The sequence below is a fragment of the Cervus canadensis genome, chromosome 4, assembly GCF_019320065.1.
Source record: "Cervus canadensis isolate Bull #8, Minnesota chromosome 4, ASM1932006v1, whole genome shotgun sequence".
Classification (NCBI taxonomy): Eukaryota; Metazoa; Chordata; class Mammalia; order Artiodactyla; family Cervidae; genus Cervus; species Cervus canadensis.
This window is the reverse complement of record NC_057389.1, coordinates 92286427-92309035: the sequence shown is the minus strand read 5'-3', so window position 1 is coordinate 92309035 and position 22609 is coordinate 92286427. Positions and strand designations below refer to the sequence as shown.

The window sequence follows — 22609 nt, the reverse complement described above, 5'->3', positions numbered from 1 at the left end:
AGAGATGCTCCGTGACATCTGCAGAATGTGCATCATTGAGCATGATGCTGAATTTGAGAAAACAGGATGGGACTGGGGTGGGTTCTGCTTACGGACCTGCCCGTGCAGGCCTCAAGGCCAGAGGTGCTGTGCAGGTCTGAGAGTATCCCCTACCGCATTCCCACCGCCTAGGCCCCTGGAAGCCAAGAAATTCTCATCTTGGAATCTTACCAAATTAAAAAAAATGAAAACATGAGTACTTTGAGTGGAGCTCTTGCACCAGGCATAGCAGACTGACAAGGGTCACAGCCTTGCCATTAGGACCTGAAGACGGGGGAAAGATGGACACATACCCATGGAGGGCAGGACGCTGTGGACGCACAGAAGGGGAGGGTCCAGGGCCCAGCCTGACAGACTGTCCACGTGCTTCGTCAGGAAAGGTGACATCAAGGAGAAGTGCTGAGTCCCAGGCGGGGGCAGGGCCCACTATTATGCAGAAGGGGCTACTCTCCACCTGCCACTTTCAGCCCAAGGACCAGAGGTAAACAGAGTCCCCAGCTAACCCCGGTGGTCTGGCTTCAACGGCCTGATGCTCAAAGGCATGTCATTCCTGGGACATGTGTTCTTACTTCCCAACCCACAGGAAGGAGTCTGGAGCAGACCTGTTCTCAAGGAGCCACCCAGAGACCCCAAGCCCTGACACTCCTGATTGTAGTGGCTCCAGCCCTGGGTTCTCGAGAGCCTCTGCCCCAGCAGCGCCACAGGGAAGCACGAGGCCGTGAACATGAGTGACGCTAACAGCACGTTTCAGTCGTGCTGTCAGGCAGAGGTTTGAGCCGGGGAGTGGCCGGGACGTGGACAGCATCCCAGTGCGGATCGGCTCCTGCTCGTGGAGAGGGGGAGACACACCCAACCATGACGAGCATACAGAGTACTGCGGAAGAAACACACTGGGGTTTCCTAGAGCCCTCCAGCCCACTGTGAGGCAGGAATGTCAGAAAGACCATCTCGGGATGATTTCACCTGAGGCTTTATAACAGGCGATCCAGCCGCCCCTGCTATTCTCTTGTCCAGGGAGGGGAAAAGCACATGCCGAGGCCTGAAAGGAGACATGAGCTGGAGCCAAGCTATTTCCCACAGAGAAGGAAAGGGAAGCACCTCCAGTGAGCAGGAGAGAGCAGAACGAAGGAGGCTGGAGAGGAGGGGCACTCTGCTCAATCACAGGCTTGTCTGAGCCCCAAACACAGTCCAAACTCCACGCACCTCCACTAAGAAGACCCCAGCATCACTGCCTCGACATGAAGAGCCCTGCAGGATCCAGCCCCCGCCCTGGGTCCCTGTTCCCCAACCACATTCCCTACCACTCACCCCGCTGCCGGCCCTTCCACTCCAGCCACATAGCCTCTTACCTAGTCTTCCACAGCCCACGCGCCCCCCTCCCAGCCTCCACCTGCTGTTCCCTCCTCCTGGATGTCTTTCCCTCACTATCTCCTTGGCTTGTTCTAAAGCTGAGGTCTTTGCTCAAGTCCCTTCCCCTCCATTCTGAACAACTTTCTCCCACCCACTCTCTCAGCTCCCCATGCTTTTCACATCCATCACAATGTCACTACCCACAGGCACAGCTTGTTCTGCTTCCATGAAACCAGGGGCCTGAAGTGCTGTATCTATAATACCCACTGCACATAGCTGGCCCTCAGCGGAATGAATGAGCTTTAGGATATTTTCCTACTCAAGGGCTTTCCCTGGTGGTCCAGTGGCTAAGGCTCCATGCTCCCCAATGCAGGGGACCCAGGTTCAATTCTTCAGGTAACCAGATCCCACGCACCAGAACTAAAGATTTGCAAGCCACAACTAAGACTTGGCACAGCCAAATAAGTGATTTTTTTTAAAGGATATTTACCTACTCAAGATCTAACAGGTATAGCTTTAACAACCAAAGACCTACCACTCGTCTACCAGCTTGGTGGCCCTGAAGTGTTAGCAGCTTAAGAAATGTTGCAAACTAGGTGTTGAAAACTTTACTAGGATATTAAGAACTCAGGTGTCTTTAGGAAAATGCCCTGTTATGATAAGAAGCGTATTAGTTACCTGTGCTTCCTTGGTGACTTAGTGGTAAAGAATCCTCCTGCCGATGCAGGGGACACGGGTTCAATCCCTGGTCTGGGAAGACCCCACATGCCACAGAGCAACTGAGTCCGCGTACCACAACTACTGAGCCTGTGCTCTAGAGCCCGTAAGCTGCAACTACTGAAGCCCCGCACCCTAGACCCTGTGCTCCCCGACAAGAGAAGTCACCGAAACGAGAAGCCTGCACACTGCAACTAGACAGTAGCCCCTGCTCGCCACAACCAGAGAAAAACCCAGGGGGTAACAAAGACCCAGCACAGCCAAATAAATAAAAAAGACTCCAGCAGGATTTAAGGGAAAAAAAATAAAATAAAACATACACGCACACACAAAACCTATCAGTTACCTGAAGCAGGTTAGTTTGTGTTGGGGCAAATCCTCGTAACTCTCAAAGCCAGATTCGTTGGCATCAAAGATGGACAACCTCTCGTTGGTCAGTATCTGTATCTCTTCCACCTGAGAGACATGGACCAGTAAGCAGACGCAGGAGACGGGACCACGCGGCCGCAGACGGAGCGGGGACTCACCGCGTCGGGGGGATGCTGCTCGTATCTCAGCTCGGGGTCGTCCAGGTACTGCAAGCACTCAGTGCACTTGGGAGGGTCGGGCTGCGGGGACAAGGGCACAGACGGCGCTCAGAGCCCGCCCCGAGCCCGCCCCTGAGCGCCGCACAGCGGCTTCTGTTCCCAGGTGGGCGTTTACCTTGGACACTACTGCCATTTTGGTTCGAGTCATTTTCTTCTCGGTTCTGGGAACAAAGCAGAAGGTTTGTTTTAGTTATTACACGACACGTCAGACTCTGCCAAAGTCATACTGGACCCAGACAGAGATGAGCGCCAGCTGCTGCCTAAGGGGCAAGTGTGTCTTTACCGTGCAGAGGGGACCTGCCTCACACAGAACTGGCACGTCTCAGTCCTGCGCTCACTATTCATCACACACACAGCTAAGGCGGCTCCAGGGAGTCACTGAACGCCCCCTTTTCTTTCTTTCTCAGACAACTGTTTTAGTATTATGATCTGCTTGGTAGAAAGACAAAAAATAAGTTCTTACAGTTCTCTGTATGTAGTTCTGCGTCTCTTCTCCTCCTAAGTAGAGAAAACAGAAGAGTGATGGGTAAAAAAGTCTTTTCCATCCAGACTATGTTGCAAAGTTAAAAGAATTTTATGTACACGGTCATCACAAAACCTAGTCAGAGGCAGGAAGGCAGTCAGAAAACCAGTGAGACCCAAGCCACCTCCAGTGTCTAGTCTTATAAACAAAATTCTTATAACCAGACTTCCTTAAAAGACTCATAAGAGATTAGTTTTTTAAAAAAAGACAGAAATTTTTGTTGTTCAGTCACCAAGTCGCGTCTGACTCTTTGAAGACCCCAGAGAACTGCAGCCCACCAGGTTCCTCTGTCCATGGGATTTCCCAGGCAAGAATACTGGAGTGGGTTGCCATTTCCTCCTCCAGGAGATCTTCCCCACCCAGGTAAAGAACCTGCACTAGCAGGCAGATTCTTTATCCCCGAGCCACCAGAGAAGTCTGACAAAAATTAGCTCTCCTGCATTAGGTGGTACCTCAGTAAGTATATAATTGACATGGGGAGCTATGGACTGAGTTTTGTCCCTGCTCCCCAACCCAATTCTTATGTTGAAGCCCTAACCTCAAATGCGACTGTATTTAGAGATGAGGCTTTTAAGGAAGTGACTGTGGTTAAGTGAGGTCGTAAGTGGGAGAGACCGAATCCAACAGGACACCAGAGCGCTCTCCTTCTCCCTATGTGCTTGCACAGGGAAAGGTCATGTGAGGACCCAGAAAGAAGGCAGCCATCCACACGTCAGGAAGAAAGACTTCTCCAGAAACTAACCCTGCTGGTACTTTGATATGTGAACTGTATTCTCCAGAACTGTAAGAAAAATAAACGTCTGTTGGTTAAGTCACCCAGGCTGTCGTATTTGATTATGGTACCATCCCCACCCCTGGTGACTAATAAGAGAAACTTATTTCTAGAATTATTCTGAGTAAATGAAGGAATGACAGAACTATCACTCTGCAACTCCCAGTGAAATAATGGATTTAAGCAATGATTGTTAAAAACAGGTGAAAAGGTGAAAAGCTGAGGGGAACTTTATAATGGATGAATCAGGCTGAGGGCACCTGGGTTCAGTGATTAGTCCTAAAGCCTTACAAAGATAACCATGCCTCTGGTATGATGTAACAGGAAGCACACAGTACCACCTTAGAAGTCCTCTGGGAAACAAGAGACACGCCTCTGGTCAAGCCTCTGGACCTAACGAGTGGTCTGCAGGGGACAGGGCTGTGGGTTCTCAGGACCCACAAATGCTATGGGTAAGCTGGCTACTTACACCAGCTGCAAGTAAGAGGATGGGGTGACACTGTAGATGGCACACTGAGGACAAATAGCAACCAAGTATTTTGTATAGACTCAGCTGGAGTCCTGGACCAGACAGTAAAACTCGCAATGCAGACCATCAGGGAAACCTGGACAGAGACTGGACTCTGATACTACGGTGTTAGGAAAATGGTATTGTGGTGATGTTTATTTAATTTTAGTATTTTTTGATGTGGATCATTTTTACAGTCTTTACTGTACTGGTTACAATATTGCTTCTGTTCCATGTTTTGGTTTTTTTGGCTACAAGGCATGTGAGGTCTTAGGTCCCCAACCAGGAACTGAACCTGCACCCCCTGCATTGGAAGGTAAAGTTTTAACCGCTGGACCACCAGGGAAGTCCCTGTGATGATCTTCAAGTGACTCTTTTCCTTTTTAGAAGGAAGCACCTTATAGAAGCACTTCTGTTAATATTTTAGTAATATGTCTGGGATCTGTTTATCAGAGTGAGGGAGGGCAAGGAGAATAACTGAGGCTTGGGTAAAACATGCCTAGTCATGGGTTGATAACTGATGAAGGTTGATGACAATATGGGGGCACTACCCTTTTCTGCCTACTCTGGGGTACATTTGAAAGTCACCATGAGGAAAACTGTTTAAAAATCACTTTAAGATATACCAGCCAACGGGAGATTATGAAACAGAGTAGAATTGAAAAAACAAAAGCTTACCTTTTCATCTTCATCTTTCTCATCAGAAACTTGTGGTTTTACTCTTTCAGGTTCTTTCTCTTCTGGTCTCCGTTTGCTAGCTCTATTGGATAAATAAATAAGCCGAATGTCAGCTTAAAACCTATATTGCCAGTTCACATAAAAAATGACAAACTAATGCCTCCCTATAGAAAAGCAAAATATTCAGAACAGATCTGGTGAACACTTTCTTCCCATCCAAAAGAAAGTCCCTTGTCACAGTGGCTGCAAAGGTGCATCACTAACACGTGACCCTGAAAAGAGGCCTTCAGACGCCCCGTGTGACCCTCAGACGTGGGCCTGATGAGATACTGGAGACTAAGACATGTGACAGTGTGGTGATGGGAGTGCTACCCACGTGGCAGAGGGCAACAGGTAAGATGGGCCCACAGGTTGATTTCTCATCCAGCCCCACCCAAACCAATCCAGTCTTCCATACAGACCTCCAACAGTTATTTTGGTAATTTAAACTACAGAAAGCACAGCACAAAAGCACAAGCATTTTAGCCACTTACAGATCTTTGGGTTGACTTCTGTGCCTCTTTTCATCCTGAGAGGGGAAACGTGTGGGTAGAGAAATAAAGGGGGGAAAATTAATTTGAGCAAGAGTGAGACAAAACCCCAAAGTATTAGTTAATGATTGCAGCACCGTGGGATGAGAGAATTGGAAAATCTGGGCAGGTCTACAGGCTAGAGATGAGGCTTCAAAAATTTTAAGTCATTTCCCTAACGCCTACAAACAAGAGTTGGCAGATTTCCTGTAAAGGGCCAAAAAATAGACATTTTCAGGTTTCCAAGCCACAGGCTTGCGTCACAGCTACTCAACTGCGCCACTGCAGCACCAGAACAGCCAGAAACAATACCTAAGTGAAATGGCACGGCTGTGTTGCAATAAAACTTTATGAAAACAGGCAGAGGGCCAACTTTGGCCTGTGGACCACAATTTACATACCCCTGTCCTGGGATAGCTCAAAGCAAAAGGGACTGTTAGAGCCATTTCGCTTATGTTGGCCCAAATGTCTATAGCTCCATCTGTCATTTGGTCAGGGGTGAAGATGTCATGCACTGGGACAGGAGTGGGGAAAGAGGGTGACAAAACTAAACTTTGGAATCCAGTATGGGAAAGAAACAGAAGTAGGAATTCCCAACTTGGTCACAAACTCATTCAAGACAGCTGAGCCCACATACAAAAACTATCTTTCTGATATGCTGCTGATTTTTATAAAGAAGTATACACACAGATTGTCAATAATTTTTAAAAAAACTAGACAAAGTCAAACTTTTGGTCCTTTTGTCCTTTTCTGCCATGAGACAAGAGCGCTGGCTGTGGGGTCTGAAGCTCCTACCAGCTGCTGTCTGAGGAAAACGGATGGTCTGACACCATCGCCGAGATCTCTCTAGGCCTGAAGGGATCCCAGGCAAGTGCTGACGATTAAGATCACAAGTAATCAGAAAAGATGAGACAGTAAGAGGTTAGAACAAGCTGGAGGTGATACACCGAAAGGATCACGTGCCACAGAACAAGCAGGGTGCCCAGTGGAGCGACAACACTCAGGACTAGCACGTCCAACCTCAGGCTCTGCTCCCTGGGTCTCACAGAAAACCAGAGACAGTCTTGGGACCATCCTGGTTTGGCTTTTCTCAGAGCAAATTGCTAAGGAGCCTAATAAGATCCCTGTGCTGCGGCCCCCAGCAGATGTAGCCCACTCCCCTGGAGTTTACAGCCCTGTGGATAACCTCACCATCTGAGGCTTTTATACAGGCCCCCCTGGGTCAGTGTACAATATTTCAGGATTTAACTATGCTCACTAAGCTGAACTGTGGGAGCTGGCGGGTATACGAGGAGCTAGACTCAGAACTCAGGAGACTGGCTGGTTGATAAAGCAGGACAAGCATGATGACACGTGTACTGGGGTGACACGTCAAGACTTCTCAGGCCAGAGGCTATGAAGAGAAGCTGGTTCCGCAAACATCTTGGTCCAGGCACACACAGGCCCTTGCCACCATTACCATAAGTAGACAACTGCATGCTCACTACGTATCAGGCGCTAACACGCAGCGACAGCTGCCAACCCCCACAAGGAGGGGCAGGTCACCTGCCCAAAACCACCCCAGAGCAGGTAGGGCTGGATTTCAATGCACAGCCCCAACCCATGACATTTCTCCCAACCAACTGGGAACACAAGGGTCGGTTAGAGATAAGCAATACGAGTCAGTCTTTACTTTGTCTTCTCCTTCACTCATTTCAGCCTGAGCTCCTCCAGGCATCGCATCTCTGTCTGGCTCCTCCTGAGCTTTCTGTTTAGATGTCCTGTCACAGAAGGAAACACACAGTCAGCTCAGGGAGCCCATCTCCCTTTCAAGAAGCCCCAGTGAGGGTTTACACGGTTCCCTCCCCCAAGTTAGAGCATGGATGATTTTTCTCATCTGAAGGGTAAGTTTTCATTGCAAGAAACCCAAGAGGCATTTGGTACTTCAGAACTTACGATCTCAGAAGTGCCACCAACACTTCCTGTGTTGCTGAGACATGCCGCAGTTTAAAAACAAGGGACAAAAGGGCTCCCCTGATCCCTGATAACCTGACGGGAACCCTGCCTGTGCTGGACTCCTGTGCAGGATTGCTAGCTGGCCTGAGGTGACATCTGACAAGTCTTCCCCTCCTTCCACCAGGGCCCGGGCACTCGGCTCAGGAGTTCTGCCCACCCCAGACTCAGGCCCAGTCAACACTTGCTTCAGCCCATTGCATGTCAGAGGCTGCTTTCCACTGCCGCCCTCACACACTGCCACTGCTGAGCGCGCACGCCCCAGCTGGCCTAGGCCGAGGGCTGAAGCGGGTCTGCCTGGCCAAGGTCAGTCAATGGCCACTGAGCCGCAAACATATAAGCTCAAAAAGTGCCTACTGTCCTAAGCCGCTGACCTTTGGGGCGGTTTGTCACATAGTCTCCACAGCTGTGGGCGAGAGGCAGAGCTGCTCAACGCTCCTTAAACACCACTTGACAAACTGCTTCCTATGTGAACACCAGTAAGGACAGACCACTAAGGACAGGCCAGCGGTCAAGGTCACGTAAATCTCAGTTGACCTCAGCCTACCCTGTGGTTGCCTGACCTTCCAAGAACAGAAGTTACCCACACATTACATGTATGACCTTAATACTCTGTCCAATCCATAATTTTTACGAGAACACTTACTTTTGGAAGTAAATTTGGAAGTAAATTTCACAAAGTACAAAAGGCATGTTAACTGTACTTACGATTCTTTGGTTTGACTTCTGAGTCTCTTTTCTTCCTAATTGGATGGAACGGGAGGCAAAAAAAAAAAAAAAAGACTAGTTAATTTACCCCCGTTTGATTCTAATCTTTCTATTAAAGAACTTTACGGAAATAAAATACCTAAACTGATCCTATAGTCTAGCTAGTAAGAAGAAGGATTCTCTTCTTTTCAGATAGCACATTTTTTTTTTTTTGGTGGGGTAGGTAGGCAGGAAGTTAAAGAACTTTTAGACAGATTCTGCTGTTTAAGATGGATTTGTGGGCAAAATTACTGTCACTTGTCAGGATTAAGTGTTGACAATCTCCTCGATAACTTTATCAAACAAGAATCTATATAAAGGAATGAAAAAAAAAAAAAAAAGAATCCATATAAAGGAATGAAGTAGTATGACCCAATTGGAACAAGAGCTCCATCTCAAACATGGACAACAAATCATTTTGAGTCTGAATTTAGAGAGCTAAACGCATGTCTCCAGAATTCAGCCTCAGGAACCCCTCCCACTCTGTGAGGAGATCAAAGGTTGGTGATGTAAACAGAAAAAACACATGGAGACTCTGCTACTGCAAGAGGAGATCCCAAGAGTCTGGTCATAGACGAGGGATTGCAATCACGCCCTAAATCCTTCTTCGGAGGGTAGTGTCTGAGCCAGTCTACTAGAACCTCTTGTTCTCAAACGATTTAACATGGGTCCCAACTGTAACCGCTGCTAACTTTAACTAGGATCAGAGTAGGGAAGTGATCAATTAAAGACTAGCTTCAAGTACCCAACGGTTCAAGAATTATCATGCATCTTGGTTGATTCCCCATTAGGACAAAATAACAGATACCCATTCTTCAACAGGCTCTCAAGGGCACACACCACCCATGGGAGTTTCTGAGAAAATTCTAATCAGTGTGGTCATAAAACTTTTGGGGATCTGAGCTTGTTCCACCACCTGTGACTGACCAATGTCAGCCTTTTATCATATGGGGCAGTCCTGTCTCATGGTAAAGCTCCCACTTTTAGACCCCCAATTACTTCTTCTATCCCCGCCCAAGCTCCTAAGATGGGATTCAGTGGTACATCTGTATTTCACAGAACCTTAAGCCCACCCTGATTTTTACAAAGGAGCCACAAGTCTGGGGAAAGAACTGGCCTGATCTCAGTTAAGAATGCAGCTTTAACCCTGCACGATGCTAGAGCACTTGAGCACCTTGTGTGGCTGAAAGTGAGATCTCCACCAAGACCTCGTGAGCAACCGAGATGCGCAGGCGAGGGGAGAGGCTGAAGCTGTGTGATTAACTGATCAAGAACAGAGGTCCAGATGACTTCTAGGCCTATCAGTGGTTTACTGTCACCAGAACCACAAAAACACACCTTCCACATACAGAAGCAGCAGAAAGAGGAGTTTGAAGAGCATTTTTGTTAAGTCAAGGTCATTGTGATCATTAGTGAAAGTCATTCTGTTCCTACATGCTCTCCATGCCCTGATCCCTCTTCCTAGAACCAATGGGGACTCTGATTCAGGTGGAAGTGACAAACACGGAGGTGACCAGGCTTTACTTTATCATCTCTTCCTTCTTCTTCCATGTGTGTTCCTGGTCTTACTCTTCCTGGTTCTTCTGCAGAGAGCAGCCCAGCAACTCTGTCAAGCAAGATAATACACCCTAAGGATGACTTTCAGAGACTCCTCCCCTGGAAGCAGTTTTCAAAAGGGCTTCCTTCCTCCCCTCGACCACCAAAAGCCAATCCTTATCTCAATAGCCCTGAAAAGTACATATTACTTTAACATTTAATATTCAATACAACCTTTAGATCTACTTCTGATAACTGCCAGTTGCCCCCCACCCCAATTCACTCTTTGCAAGAGAATTTGACCTGAATCACAAGGTTTAATAATCTGGCTGCAAACTCAGCATCCTTAAGCTATCTATGATCACCCTGGCAACTCGCTAGTTCTTCCTTTCAAAACATTTCAGAAAAGTAATTTCAGTAGTCAAGATTACAAATTACACAGAACAAAAAGGTATAAACTCTTACCGTTCTCTGGATGTAACTCGACGTCTCTTTTCCTCCTATGTGAAGAGAAGGGACGAGAAGAATATTTCAAAAGAAGATCAAAACCAAAAGCACAAGTCAAAGCGTTAAGTAAATACATTTGATATGGTTAAATACAGGCTTCCCAGGTGGCGCTAGTAGTGAAGAACTTGCCTGCCAATGCAGGAGACAAGAGATACGGGTTCGATCCCTGGGTCAGGAAAATCTGCAGGAGGGCATGGCAACCCACTCCAGTATTCTTGCCTGGAGAATCCCATGGACAGAGGAGCCTGGAGGGCTACGGTCCAGAGAGTCACAAAGAGTTGGACACAACTGAAGCAACTCAGCATGCATGCATGCACGGTTATAAACAGGCGTTGGGGGTAATCTGAGTTTGGGAAAGATGTGGGCAACTGTCACTCTGGTGTTGATGTCTCACCAGCCTCAAAACAAAGGAGAGGCAGGAGTTGACCCAGCACATGTCTGCACAACTAGAGGTTGTCTAGTGATGCTATGTGAAGTCAAAGATCCACCTCATGTCAGGGATTTGTTAATGTTAGCAAAAACATCAAGCTAGTACTTTGGGATTCCCATCAGGGAGTGCTGATGACAACCTACACTGGCTACCAGCTCTCCTCCGATGAACAGCCAGGACACTGCTTCCCTAGGTTCACAAGATTTGCCATTTCTAGGATATCTGTATGTATGTATTTAAATATGTATGATAAAAATATTGTGGTGATGAAGCAGATACCTTGTTTGAGGTGGAGATTACAAGAATTCACACACACATACATCTGACTATGCATGCAGAGTGAACAAAGTCTGTAGATTATACCAATGTCCATTTCTTGGTTTTACTGGTGTATTACAGCTGAGATGTTACCATTGGAGAAAGTTGGGTAAATTACACAGAACCCCTCCATAATATATTATATGGAATTAGTCTATGTGTGTGTGTATTATATATAAAATTCTGACTCCAGATTGCTTTCAGACTTGAGCTACATCAACACTTCCCTGCATCTGCAGCCTACTGGCTTGTCCTGCATATTTTGGACCTGCCAGTCTGACATCGTGTGAATCAGCTGCTTAAAATCAATCTCATATATACAGATATCACTGACTCTATTTCTCTGGAGAACCCTAATACAGATTATATACTAATATAATACAGTACTATGTATAGACATACAATCCAAAACAATGTATTAGAAACTGATAAATGCTGGCCTCTAGAAGGACAGACAGGAAGGAGGGACGGGAGAAGGATGGACAGAAGGGTGGGAGTACCATCCCTTTGTACCCAATAGCTATTTGTACTGTTTTACCAAATGTAGGTAATACTTGTTTTAAAAAAAAAACATAGTAAGGTCACAAAACTTTAAATTGGGGGACTTCCCTGGTGGTCCAGCAGTAAATAATCCGCCTTTTAATGCAGGGTTCAAACCTTGGTCGGGGAACTAAGATCCCACACACTGTGGAGCAACTAAGCCTGCGGGCCACAACTAAGACCCAATGCAGCCAAATAAACACAAAAATATTTTTTTAAAAAAGATACTTTAAACTGGCTAAAGTATAAGGTTACCTCCGTATTACTACTTATTTGCCCAATACGATCTGATATCACTGGTTTGGTGCACTAGGACTGTAGCATGCTGGAATAAACCCTGTTCCTACAGGGGTTCAACCTCGAAGTCCCCAAGGCCTCACACACACCACCAGTGAAACAGCTTCCTACTTGGGAAAGAATGCCCTTGCTAATTTCTTTAAAAGCGAAAAGAAAAGGCTATGTAAGCCCTCCAAGATGTCAGAAGAGGGGAAAAAAACAACTCAAACTGGTACATGTGTTTTTGTTTTTTTAAAAGACTTATCAATATTATAAGAGCCAGCTTTCCCATGACATGTTCTCCTGGGAGGCAAGGGACTTGGCCACATGGCTTAGACAAGACATTTCCCCTGTCTCGGTTTCCCACTGTGAGTGGGTACTCTGACTAAACCTAACTGCTGCTGCTGCTGCTAAGTCTACAGACACCTGAATAAGGGTCATGAACGATCGCATATAATTTCCAAGAATAAGACAGGAGAATGAGCATGTCTTATCAAGTCTATCTCAGTGATACCAGGCTCAGTGCTTCCCACTCAGGGCAGTTTTGCCCCTCTGAGACACCTGGGAAAGACTGACAGTGATTTTGGTTGTCACACTGGGAGATAGAAGGAATGTCACCGGCATCTAGTGAGCAGGGGTCGGGACCTTGCTGAACACTCTCCGGTGTACAGGACTGACCCCCACAGCAAAGGTTTACTTGCCCCCAAAAGTCAAGGCCTTGGTTGAGACATCCAGCCTTAGAACAAACCATGGATATTCATCTTTAGCAGGTAACAAGGCATTTCCTACCCACCCAAAAGCCTACAGACTTCCCGAATTACACAGCTAATCCTGTGGCAGAACTGAAATAGACAGCATGTGGCCAGCTGGTATTACCTAGATTTGCCCTTAAGCCACATGGGACAGCACCAGAGGCACTGTCTTTACTGGAGGCCTTTGGCCTCATCAGTTTTCCAACCTAAAAAGTCTAAGCAGCATTATTACAATGCACATAATAACATGACAATTCTGCTCTTATAGAAAAATTAGATGTGGGAAAGGAGCGTATCTAATGTCAGAAGCAAATGCTTTACACATATCACATCTGCTGGTTTATCTAACCTTGACAGGTGGACAGGAAGGAAAGTAGACAGGAGAGAACAGACTAAAGTTATGGGCCTGCTAAGCCCTCGGGTCTAATCATGATACACTTTGTACTGCCCTGGGTCCAGGGATATGTTCTAACACCTTCTCAGTCACTTCTGGTCCACAGACAGACCAAGCATAAATTCACAATTACAGAAAATGTAACAAAATAATGCAGAGTTAAGAAACTTAACGCAAGCCCTACCTGGTCTTTTTCTTCATCAACAGAATCATCTGACTTCACTTTTTCAGGTTCTTCCTCGGGTTTTCGTTTGGCAGGGCTGTCACACAGAGTAAAGCCAACTGTTAGCTCAGCCCAACCCTAGACCTCCAGTGGGCAAGAAGCAACTTACTGATACATTCCTCCCTCTGCTTGGGAAGATTCAGGGCATGGACTCTCCCTTCCCTCCAAGAAGCCCTTATTGTCAGGATGTTAAAGTTTAATGTTTCTTCAAATGACAGGTTTAGAATACCACCATTTTGCAAACCTTATGAAATCATGGATCTAGACTTTGATCAACAGCTGCTAACATCACCAAAGAGACGTGACATGCCTCTGATGGACAGCCCCAGTTGATCAATGAAGTTTCAGAAAATAAAGCTGGAATCTGAACAAGCCTCTAGACCTAGCTACCAGTTTATAGAAAACCAGAGACAAGTGAACACATTAACCACCATTAATGATGAAGTCAGCCAGATCCAGAAGCTAAATCAAGACCTAGTTTCTTTAAATAGATGGCAAGAAAATAAGGACTCTTAAAAGGACTAAGGAAGAAATCAACCAAACTCTGTTAACACAAGCAGAAGTGGGAGCACTGCTGTATCCCTGGGAGTCAGGAGCTATTACACTTTGTGAGGCGTGAAATTACAGTTCTGTTCTGTCTTCTTAGAAAGACTGTTTGCTAAATGTTAGCAACTATAGCAAAATATGAATTAAAACTTGTCAGAGGAAGACCCTGTCATCTAGAATACAGTATTTATGGATAAGATGACATGTCTGACTTGTTTCAAACTAACCCAATTAGGGGGATGTGGTATGTATGGAGTTGTAATTCATTTGGAATAATTCAGTTGGAGCACATGGGGCTGTAGATGAAATGATCACCAGGAGCTATTAACTGCTGTCACTGGGCCATACACACAGGGGTTCATTTTACTACTCTTGGTGATTTTGTGTATAGATATTTGAAGCTTCCTAGAAAGACTGAGGGCAGGAGTAGAAGGGGGCGAGAGAATGAGATGGTTGGAGGGCATCACCAACTCGATTGTCTTGAGTTTGAATAAACTCTGGGCGATAGTGAAGAACAGGGAAGCCTGCTGTGTAGCACTCCATGGGGTCGCAAAGAGGCGGACAGGACTTAGCAACTGAACAACAACATTAACAGTAAAAACAGATGAGGTCTTCAGAAATGCTGTTCATGAGTATATAATAAAAAAATACCAAAGTGAAAACCCAGGCAATGTGGAAGTCAGAATTACTAAATTACATCCTACTAATTCTATACGTGTTTTACCAAAAACAGTTGGCCCTTAAAAGAGGGGCTTGTCTATTCATTATATACTGACCCCCGTGTGAAATGAGATGTGATGGTGGTCTGCCTGGTAGCCTGCCTTGTAATCCTGGGGCTAGACGAGACTTCAGCTGTTTAAAGAAAAAGAAACAAAAAAATCATTAAGAAATAAAAAAGTTAACAGCAAAGGTACAGTTCTTCAGAATTACCAGGCTGCTACAGAGACCAGCTTCTGAGGATTAAGTATCCTCCTCTTCTTATTCTCAGCAACCACCATCTTGATTAAAGTCACCGAATTAGCACCTGCCAGTTTGCTGAACCATTTTAACACAACCTCTTATATGACGGGCCCAACCCTGACACACACAAGGAAACAGAAAACAGAACCTCTGCTTACGTCTTCAGAAGGTGAAGTGGTCAAGAGACTGACCTGAGCTCAAGTTCCATGCTCTTATTCTTTTAAAAATTTCAGAAGAGTGACTCTGACTACAAACGGGGAAGGAGTCTAAGAATAAATGTTTAGCTTAAACAGGCATATAACTTAGAAGTTCTAAGTATCAGTAGATCCTGTTACTTTATACCTCAAATTCAACCACGTTTGGAGATCTAATGCTCTCAAACTTGGTCAAAGACAAAAATTTCTAGTCTACATCTAAGCTAGTTAGAAGTATACACAAGGGGGAATTCCCTGGCGGTCCAGTGGCTGAGACGGGGCACTTTCACTGCCATGGGCCCAGGTATGATCCCTGGTCAGGGAACTAAGATCCCACAAGCCAGAGTAGTGCGGCCAAAAATATATACACATATGGATACACAAGAAATAAGTGTTGCCCAGGGGAAGGGTGGGATGAACCTATGGCGCCGAGTCTAACTGTCCTCCCCTTTGGTGATACCACACTCCAACAAGGTCAAACGAGTTGAATGCTCTTACACTTTGCTTCTCCATCAGACTTGCTTCTCCTGGGCATGTAAAGTCTGGAGACAGGTTTGGAAGGCTTGCCTTTCTCTGCCATTACCACTCTGCAATTCTCACCGCTTGTCTGGCTCCCGTTCTCTAGACATCCATTCGCTTCCCGACTGAAAGCATGACCTCCGTTCTCCAAGGACAAATCTTTATTTAAAAGGGATTTGACTTTAGCCAGGTAGCCCTCCTACAGCAGGAAAGGATAATTTGAGTAGCAGTGAATGTAAACAAGTGGCAATGAGAGAATAATAAGGAAACACATGTGCTCCCTTTATATTACTATCAGGTGACATGGGGAGTTGGGATTATTCAGCCTCCCTGGTCACAGACCAGTTACTCGGGAGGCCAAGTCTTCCGGACGCCAGGACCCTGAAGACTTACCTCAGATAATTCTTCTTTATGTAATTTGGTTTCCAAATCACATAACTGATTCTTTATTTCTGTCTGCAGAAATTCGTGCAAGAGATTCAGTTTCTCCTTCACACATTCCTAAGGGAAGGATATATGTTTAGAAGTCCCCACACTCCAAAACTATGAACTAATGGACTAAGGCACAGTTACACTGCCTAGCCACTTAACAATGACTGAATGGCAGACAACGCTGAGTCGGCTAAAAAGATAACTAGACAGTCACAAGACATGTTTGTGATATTTTCATTAAGACCATATTACTTTTTTTTTTTTTTAAGAGGGACTTTCCTAGTGGTCCAGTGGCTACGACTCCACACTCCCAAAGCAGGGGACCCAGGTTCGATCCCTGGCAAGGGAACTAGATTTCATGTGCCACAATTAAGATCTGGTGCAGCCAAATAAATATTTGTTTTAAAAAAAGATTATATCATACCATCTACAGGGTGGTGAAAAATGGGAAGATTAGGAAGTGAAACAGACACATAATGGTATATTAGAAAAAAACTGATTCTGAAAAAACAGTGTGACCAGGGCAAGTTATAATCTAGACTTGACGATAGGGAACCTAGATTGGGAAACTTGATGAGTTACCAAAAGCTAACTGATAACAGCCTATTAATATAGCACATTAGACAAAAACATCCAAGTTATCCTCAAGACTTTAAGGAAAAGAGAGCCAATTCCACTTGTTTTCTTTTTATGAGTTACACAGTCTATCAGACAGTCACATCTGATAATAGATTTTGTTAAGGTGGAGATGACCTTACCTTTTCTGTCAAACTATCTCTTTCCAAATCTTTGAGCCTGGGGAAAGAAAAAAGGGAAGAAAGAAAACACTTGTTAAGCAACACTGTTCATCTATAATACCACAGTTTAAAGAACTTTGGAAATAACTTCAACACGGATATTAGAAAATACAACGGTTTTCTTCCCCCCTCCCCCAATGTGTAGAATGCCCCCACTGCAGTGCCTACATACACATTAAGAAGTCATCTGCAATCTAAATGAGGTTCCCCTTTTGGGGGGTGTTTTTCTGAGAGTGGAAAGGGATGATACAGGCACTCTATAACAATGTTATTTTAAAGACACTGGCGGTCCAGTGGTTAAGAGTCTGCACTCCCAATGCAGGGGGCACAGGTTTGATCCCTGGTTGGGGAACTAAGATCCCGCACATTGAACAGTGCAGTCAAAACTTAAGATTAAAAAAAAAAAAAAGACACTGGGAAAGGGGAAGCATAGTTGGGGTCCTTCCCAAGTTAAGTGACCAACAGGTGGTCTTCCTCCAGTTGGACCTGACCAAGAGTCCATAGAAGGACATATAGGGGTTAGAAAGAGTGGACCAGGGCAACAGGCGGCTGCGGAACAGTCAGCTAACATCCCCAAAGGCCAGGATGGGGAGAGCGGGAGTGGCAGCACTGATGAGTAGGAAATGCAGTCGGGGTCACCTGGGGCAGCACAGGGCGCCCCACACACAAGCGAGAGACAGAAGTCAGAGAAGCTGGCTGGGGCCTCCCCCAAGAGCTCATCCTGTGAACACCTTGCCCAGTCATCCAGGTGTGCATAACTGGCCTGAGTTCCGCTGGGAAAATCATGGTCTGACATGATTACTGAAGATGAGTGTCTTGCCTCTTTTGGGGGGAAGGGCGCAAAGAGAATAAGGGAACAAGAAGCAAAAGACACAGAGGAAATGGACAGCCTGTTGTTCCTGGCTTGGGCAGTGTTCCTGCGGGCAGCGGGTGAGAACAGGTCCAACCAGCTAAGCCAGCATCTGTCAGCAGAGGGGGGTTGCCATGGGCAGGGAAGGACTGAGCCGCCACCATGCGTGGGTCCTCCCTTTGGGCACCCAGGCAAGGTACTCAGTTACCACCAACCTAAAGGGCGGGAATAGAGCTCTCCCAGACGGACCTCCCCAGAGGGAGGGCAGATGTAAGCAGCACAGACAGGAATGTGAGTGACAGGCTCTGCTGGACTAGTGACAGACAGTGGCTACTCCGAGTGGATGGGGATCCTGCTTCCAGCTGCAAACATCATCTGTGGGTGCCTCCTCTACACCAGACCCTGTTTCAGGCAACGAGCTGAGTGCTGAGATATAGGCACTGCCAGGCAGGGGCCTCCTGACTGGCGCTGGATGGTCAGCAGAGGTCTGGCTATAGAAAAACTGAGCAGGGGCTTCCTGGTGGACCAGTGGTTAAGACAATCACGCTTCCACTGCAGGGGGCGTGGATTTGATCCCTGGTCAGGGAACTGAGAACCCACACTGCCATGGAGCACAGCCAAAAAAAAAAAAAAGATAGCAGCGTACCAACAGAGTAGTTAATATACTGTGTATCACATGCATTGTGTAATTTGGACTCAAGATTCAGAGTCAGGCTTTCCAGAGGCATGTGGAGTCCCTTCCAGGCAAAAGTCATTCTACCCCCAAAGCAACTCAGGTCCTGGGAGAGCCTTAGTTGAGGACGACTGCAGAACAGGTTACTGAGAGCCAGAGGCACACACACTGCTGCCAGAGCACCACAGCTACCCACCTTCAGTCACAAAACCCTGGCAGGACGCAGCTCCTACCTCGACCCGGCCACCTCGGGTGTCAAGGACAACGCTCAGGTGGAAGCCCATCAACGGGCCCTTTGCCCAATGCTGACAACGCCTACATCTGGGCAGGAGACAGATCTGGGGGTCGGAATTTTTTTTAATCTTTCCTATTGAAGTGGGATATTTAGCTTGGCAGGGAGAAACAGACGTTGGGGGTATCTCAAAAGTCTCACCCTGTGAAGACTAGATTTAACCTGCTCAGCCCTGGAGTGGGAGGCTGGAGCCCAGGGCAGGCACCGAGGAGCCAGAGGTGGGGCAGGAGGAAGGCCGGTCAGTGTGCCTCCCCTGACGCCCAGGCTTTCACTGGAGAGTTTATCCCCATCCCAGTAAAACTGGTGACACTACCTCCCATCTAGGTTCACAGCCAGGAGGATGAGAAGCAACTATGAAGGACCAAGTAGAGTAGTCACAGAGGATGGCAATATATTTATATATATAAATATATATAAAACCTTAGCTCCCTTCTGGTCCAAGATCCCATGATTCATTCCTAGCTGCTTCCATCAGAGCATTCTCGAAAGGCAAAAAAGACATACGTCAACAACTGTGAAGGCCAACGGAGTTTCAGTCTGAGGCTTCTGAAGAAGGGTATAAATGGCATCAGGAAGGAGGGGCACAGGGAAGCTGATAGCTCAGTGGGAACTGGGCAGAGCAGCTGCCATAGCAGGGGCAAGAAGCCCACACGAGTCGGGCCAGGGGAAGAAAGGCCAATCCTGAGAGGAGCTGGCTGCCTGTCTCAAGGAGGTCAGCAATGTCAGCCTGAAAAATCACAGATTTTCTCCATAGTTAACAAACCATTGGAAGAGTCATGGGGGAGATAGAACCCAAGAATCAGTCATATTTTAGTTGGGGAAAAACAAAGTCAAGGTGCCCGAAATATACAATATGTATTAGTTAAAAAGAGATAAGGTGTTAAATCACTCTAACATCCTCAATTGGGCTTCCCTGGTGGCTGGATGGTAAAGAATCTGCCTGCCAACGCAGGAGACCTGGGTTCGATCCCTGGTCAGGAAGATCCTCTTAGGAGGGAATGACTAGCCACTCCAGTATTGTTGCCTGGAAAATCCGATGGACAGAGGAGCCTGGAGGGCTACAGTGCATGGGATCGCAGAGTCAGACATGACTGAGCGGCTGACTCTTGACATCCTAAATCAGAAACGCTGATCGGTAATATGATTTCACAGCAGGAGCTGAGAACATCCTGGAGAAGTTACAAAGCTCTGTCAATTGTACCTTCTGTAACTGGCTGCGTGGTGGGTGGTACAGGGTTGCCGGAGACAGTATTTGTGGAGGGAAGGATAATGGACCCTCTCCCACAATTCCCCAGAACCTGTGAATATGTTACTTTACGTGGCAAAAGGGACTCTGCAGATGTGATTAAGGGTACAGCCCTTGAGATGCAGAGGGTATTTTGGATGACTCACGTGGGCCCCATCAAATCCTTTAAATCCTAGGAGCAGAGAAAGTCCCCAGCTGCATTTCAAGTAATGTGACTACAGAATGGTCAAAAAGATGTGACATGAGAACTGACTTTGAAGGCTTAAAAGGTGGAGGAAGGGGGCCGAGAGCCAACAGATGCTGTCGCCTCCGGCGCCTGCAGGCGCTGGGAACAGCTCTCACCCTACAGCCAGCAAAAGAAGAGGGACCTCAGTCCGACAACCACAAGGAACTGAATTCTGCTGACAACCTGAGACAGTAAGAAACGGGTTCTTCCCTAGAGCCTCCAGGAAGGAAGATAGCCTGCTGATGCTTTGATTTTAATCCTGAGACCCACACCACATTTCTGACCTACAGAATCAGAGGATAACAAATGTGTTTTATTTAAGCTACTAAGACTGCAGTAGTTTGTTATGACAGCAGTTAAAAACTAATACAATACCAGAAACTCAGAACTTTTTGGTAGGGAGAAAGGGAGCAGACCATGAATTTTAGGAGTGAAAGACATTTCAGTGAATCTACCTGGCTATTTAACAGCTAGAAATTAGAACTGGCTCGCCAAAGAGGCATCTCTGGCTGGTACTGTTCAACTGCCGAAAGCAGAAATCCTAAGACTGGAGGAAAATAAGGGTCTGAGAATTGAAAAGAAATATGGGGGAGATCAGGGAAGAAGCTCCCAGATAGTAAACAGCATCACAAAAGTCAAGAATACAAAGAATTAAAAAAAAAAAAAAAAGAATACAAAGAATTAAGGATAGGAAACCATTTTAACTGAGGAATGGCTGGACACTTGGCACAAAACCTAAGCTAAGGTGGCAGCAAAAAGAACAGGTCCAGAGGATTATACAAGAAGCCAGGCAAATAGGAAGGCTGGCATGATAAGCAGGCATGGGCTGCTCTATTAGTTATCAGGTTTGCAAGTTGCTAATTGATTAATAAGGTATGTCCCCCACCCCACCCCGCCACCAGTAACGGAGGTGAAACATAGGGCTGCCATGGGATAAGCAGGGAAGCAGGCTTCTGTTCAGGTGCTGCTCTGCCCCGTTTACCTCTTTCAGCTCAGTCTTCACAGTCCTGGTGTGGCGGGCACCTCTGTCCCATTTTATAGATAAAGCACCAGGAGGTTAGACTACTTGGTCATGTAGCTGGCAAGTGGCAGGGTGGGCTTTGAACTCCAGGAGTCTGCACGTCTAGAATCCTACTTCAGGGGAGAACTAGAAAAGTCAGTTATGCCTTCCGTACCTACTCAGGAGCCACAGACTAGTTAAGAACTTGAAGACCCACTCCAATCTAATCAGAGTGGTCAGCAGATAGGAAAGCTGTCATAATTACAAAGGCTGAGTCACATTTGTGTGAGGAGGTATCTAGTATTAGTATGTCAATTCAGGCTTCACTGAAGGTGAAAGTCTAGCAAGCAAGAATCTGAGTCTACTGGATTCTAAGCTGCAGATGCAACCAATGAGGCAAATATGCTTGGACGACAAGTGATCATCAACTCCAGACTGCAGAGGCAGCATGAGGGGTACATGGACAGAATTTAACCTCTTCTCATCGCAGGGAAAAGGGGACTGTCTTTCTGAGCAGTCTTGGGAATGAATGGACAGTAGCCACCATGGGGGAGGGGTTAGGGGGAGCCCAGCCTCACACTGGTGGCTCTGCATGGTCTCAGGCCCTAAGAACCTAAAAGATAACCTGAATGGCTTGTAAGGAAAAGAAGGGCACAGGATGAGTCAGGCAAGTGGACGGCAGTCCTGGACTTCAAGTCATCACATGGTGTATGGGGCAGGAAAACCTCCGGCTCCAACTTATATCCTAAGAGGATAAGTTTCCACTTAGAGAAAACAGACCTAAGTGGCAACAGAAAGACAAGTGGGAAGAATACTGCATTTTCTATACAAAAGATGATGGCTTGGAGAGTAAGAAAAATCAAGTGGAAAAATGTGGCTTGTCCTGAAAGGCCTGATTTTTAGAAGACTTAGGACACGTGTGTGCTAAGTCGCTTCAGTCGTGTCCGACTCTTTATGACCCCATGGACTGTAGCCCGCCAGGCTTCTCTGTCCATGGGATTCTCCAGGCAGGAACAATGGAGTGGGTGGCCATTTCCTTCTCCAGGGGATCATCCCAATCCAGGGACTGAATCCACGTCTCTTATGTCTCCTGCATTAGCAGGCAGATCCTTTACCACGAGCACCACCTGGGAAGCCCTAAACTTAGTTTTACACTTAGTTACACTTTAAAAACTCAAACACTGGACTTGCCTGGTGGCACAGTGGATAAGAATCTGCCTGCCAATGCAGGGACATAGGCTCCATCCTTGGTCTGGGAAGATTCTACATGCCGCAGGGCAACTAAGCCCGTGGGCCACCACCACTAAACCTGTGCTGTAGAGCCTGAGTGCTGCAACTACTGAAGCCCACACACCTAGAGCTTGTGCTTCGAAAGAAAAGCCCCAATGAGAAGCCTGCGCATTGCAACAAAGAGTA

At 46.5% G+C, this 22609-nt stretch overlaps 1 protein-coding gene across 3 annotated transcripts in view; it reads right to left on the bottom strand.

Annotated features, from left to right (window-relative positions):
- Positions 1 to 22609, bottom strand: part of DNMT1 (DNA methyltransferase 1) — a 42630-nt gene that overhangs the window by 17530 nt on the left and 2491 nt on the right. For all 3 annotated transcript variants that reach the window (XM_043466706.1, XM_043466703.1, XM_043466704.1), the window contains exons 2-16: positions 16868 to 16904; positions 16071 to 16178; positions 15657 to 15876; positions 14781 to 14856; positions 13420 to 13495; positions 10484 to 10518; positions 10007 to 10088; positions 8444 to 8478; positions 7416 to 7503; positions 5708 to 5742; positions 5175 to 5256; positions 3157 to 3191; positions 2809 to 2854; positions 2634 to 2714; positions 2453 to 2562 (exon numbers count right to left, since the gene is read on the bottom strand). In XM_043466706.1, coding sequence (XP_043322641.1) covers positions 2453 to 2562; positions 2634 to 2714; positions 2809 to 2854; positions 3157 to 3191; positions 5175 to 5256; positions 5708 to 5742; positions 7416 to 7503; positions 8444 to 8478; positions 10007 to 10088; positions 10484 to 10518; positions 13420 to 13495; positions 14781 to 14856; positions 15657 to 15876; positions 16071 to 16178; positions 16868 to 16904 — 1146 coding nt within the window. The remainder of the gene's footprint in view (positions 1 to 2452; positions 2563 to 2633; positions 2715 to 2808; positions 2855 to 3156; positions 3192 to 5174; positions 5257 to 5707; positions 5743 to 7415; positions 7504 to 8443; positions 8479 to 10006; positions 10089 to 10483; positions 10519 to 13419; positions 13496 to 14780; positions 14857 to 15656; positions 15877 to 16070; positions 16179 to 16867; positions 16905 to 22609) is intronic.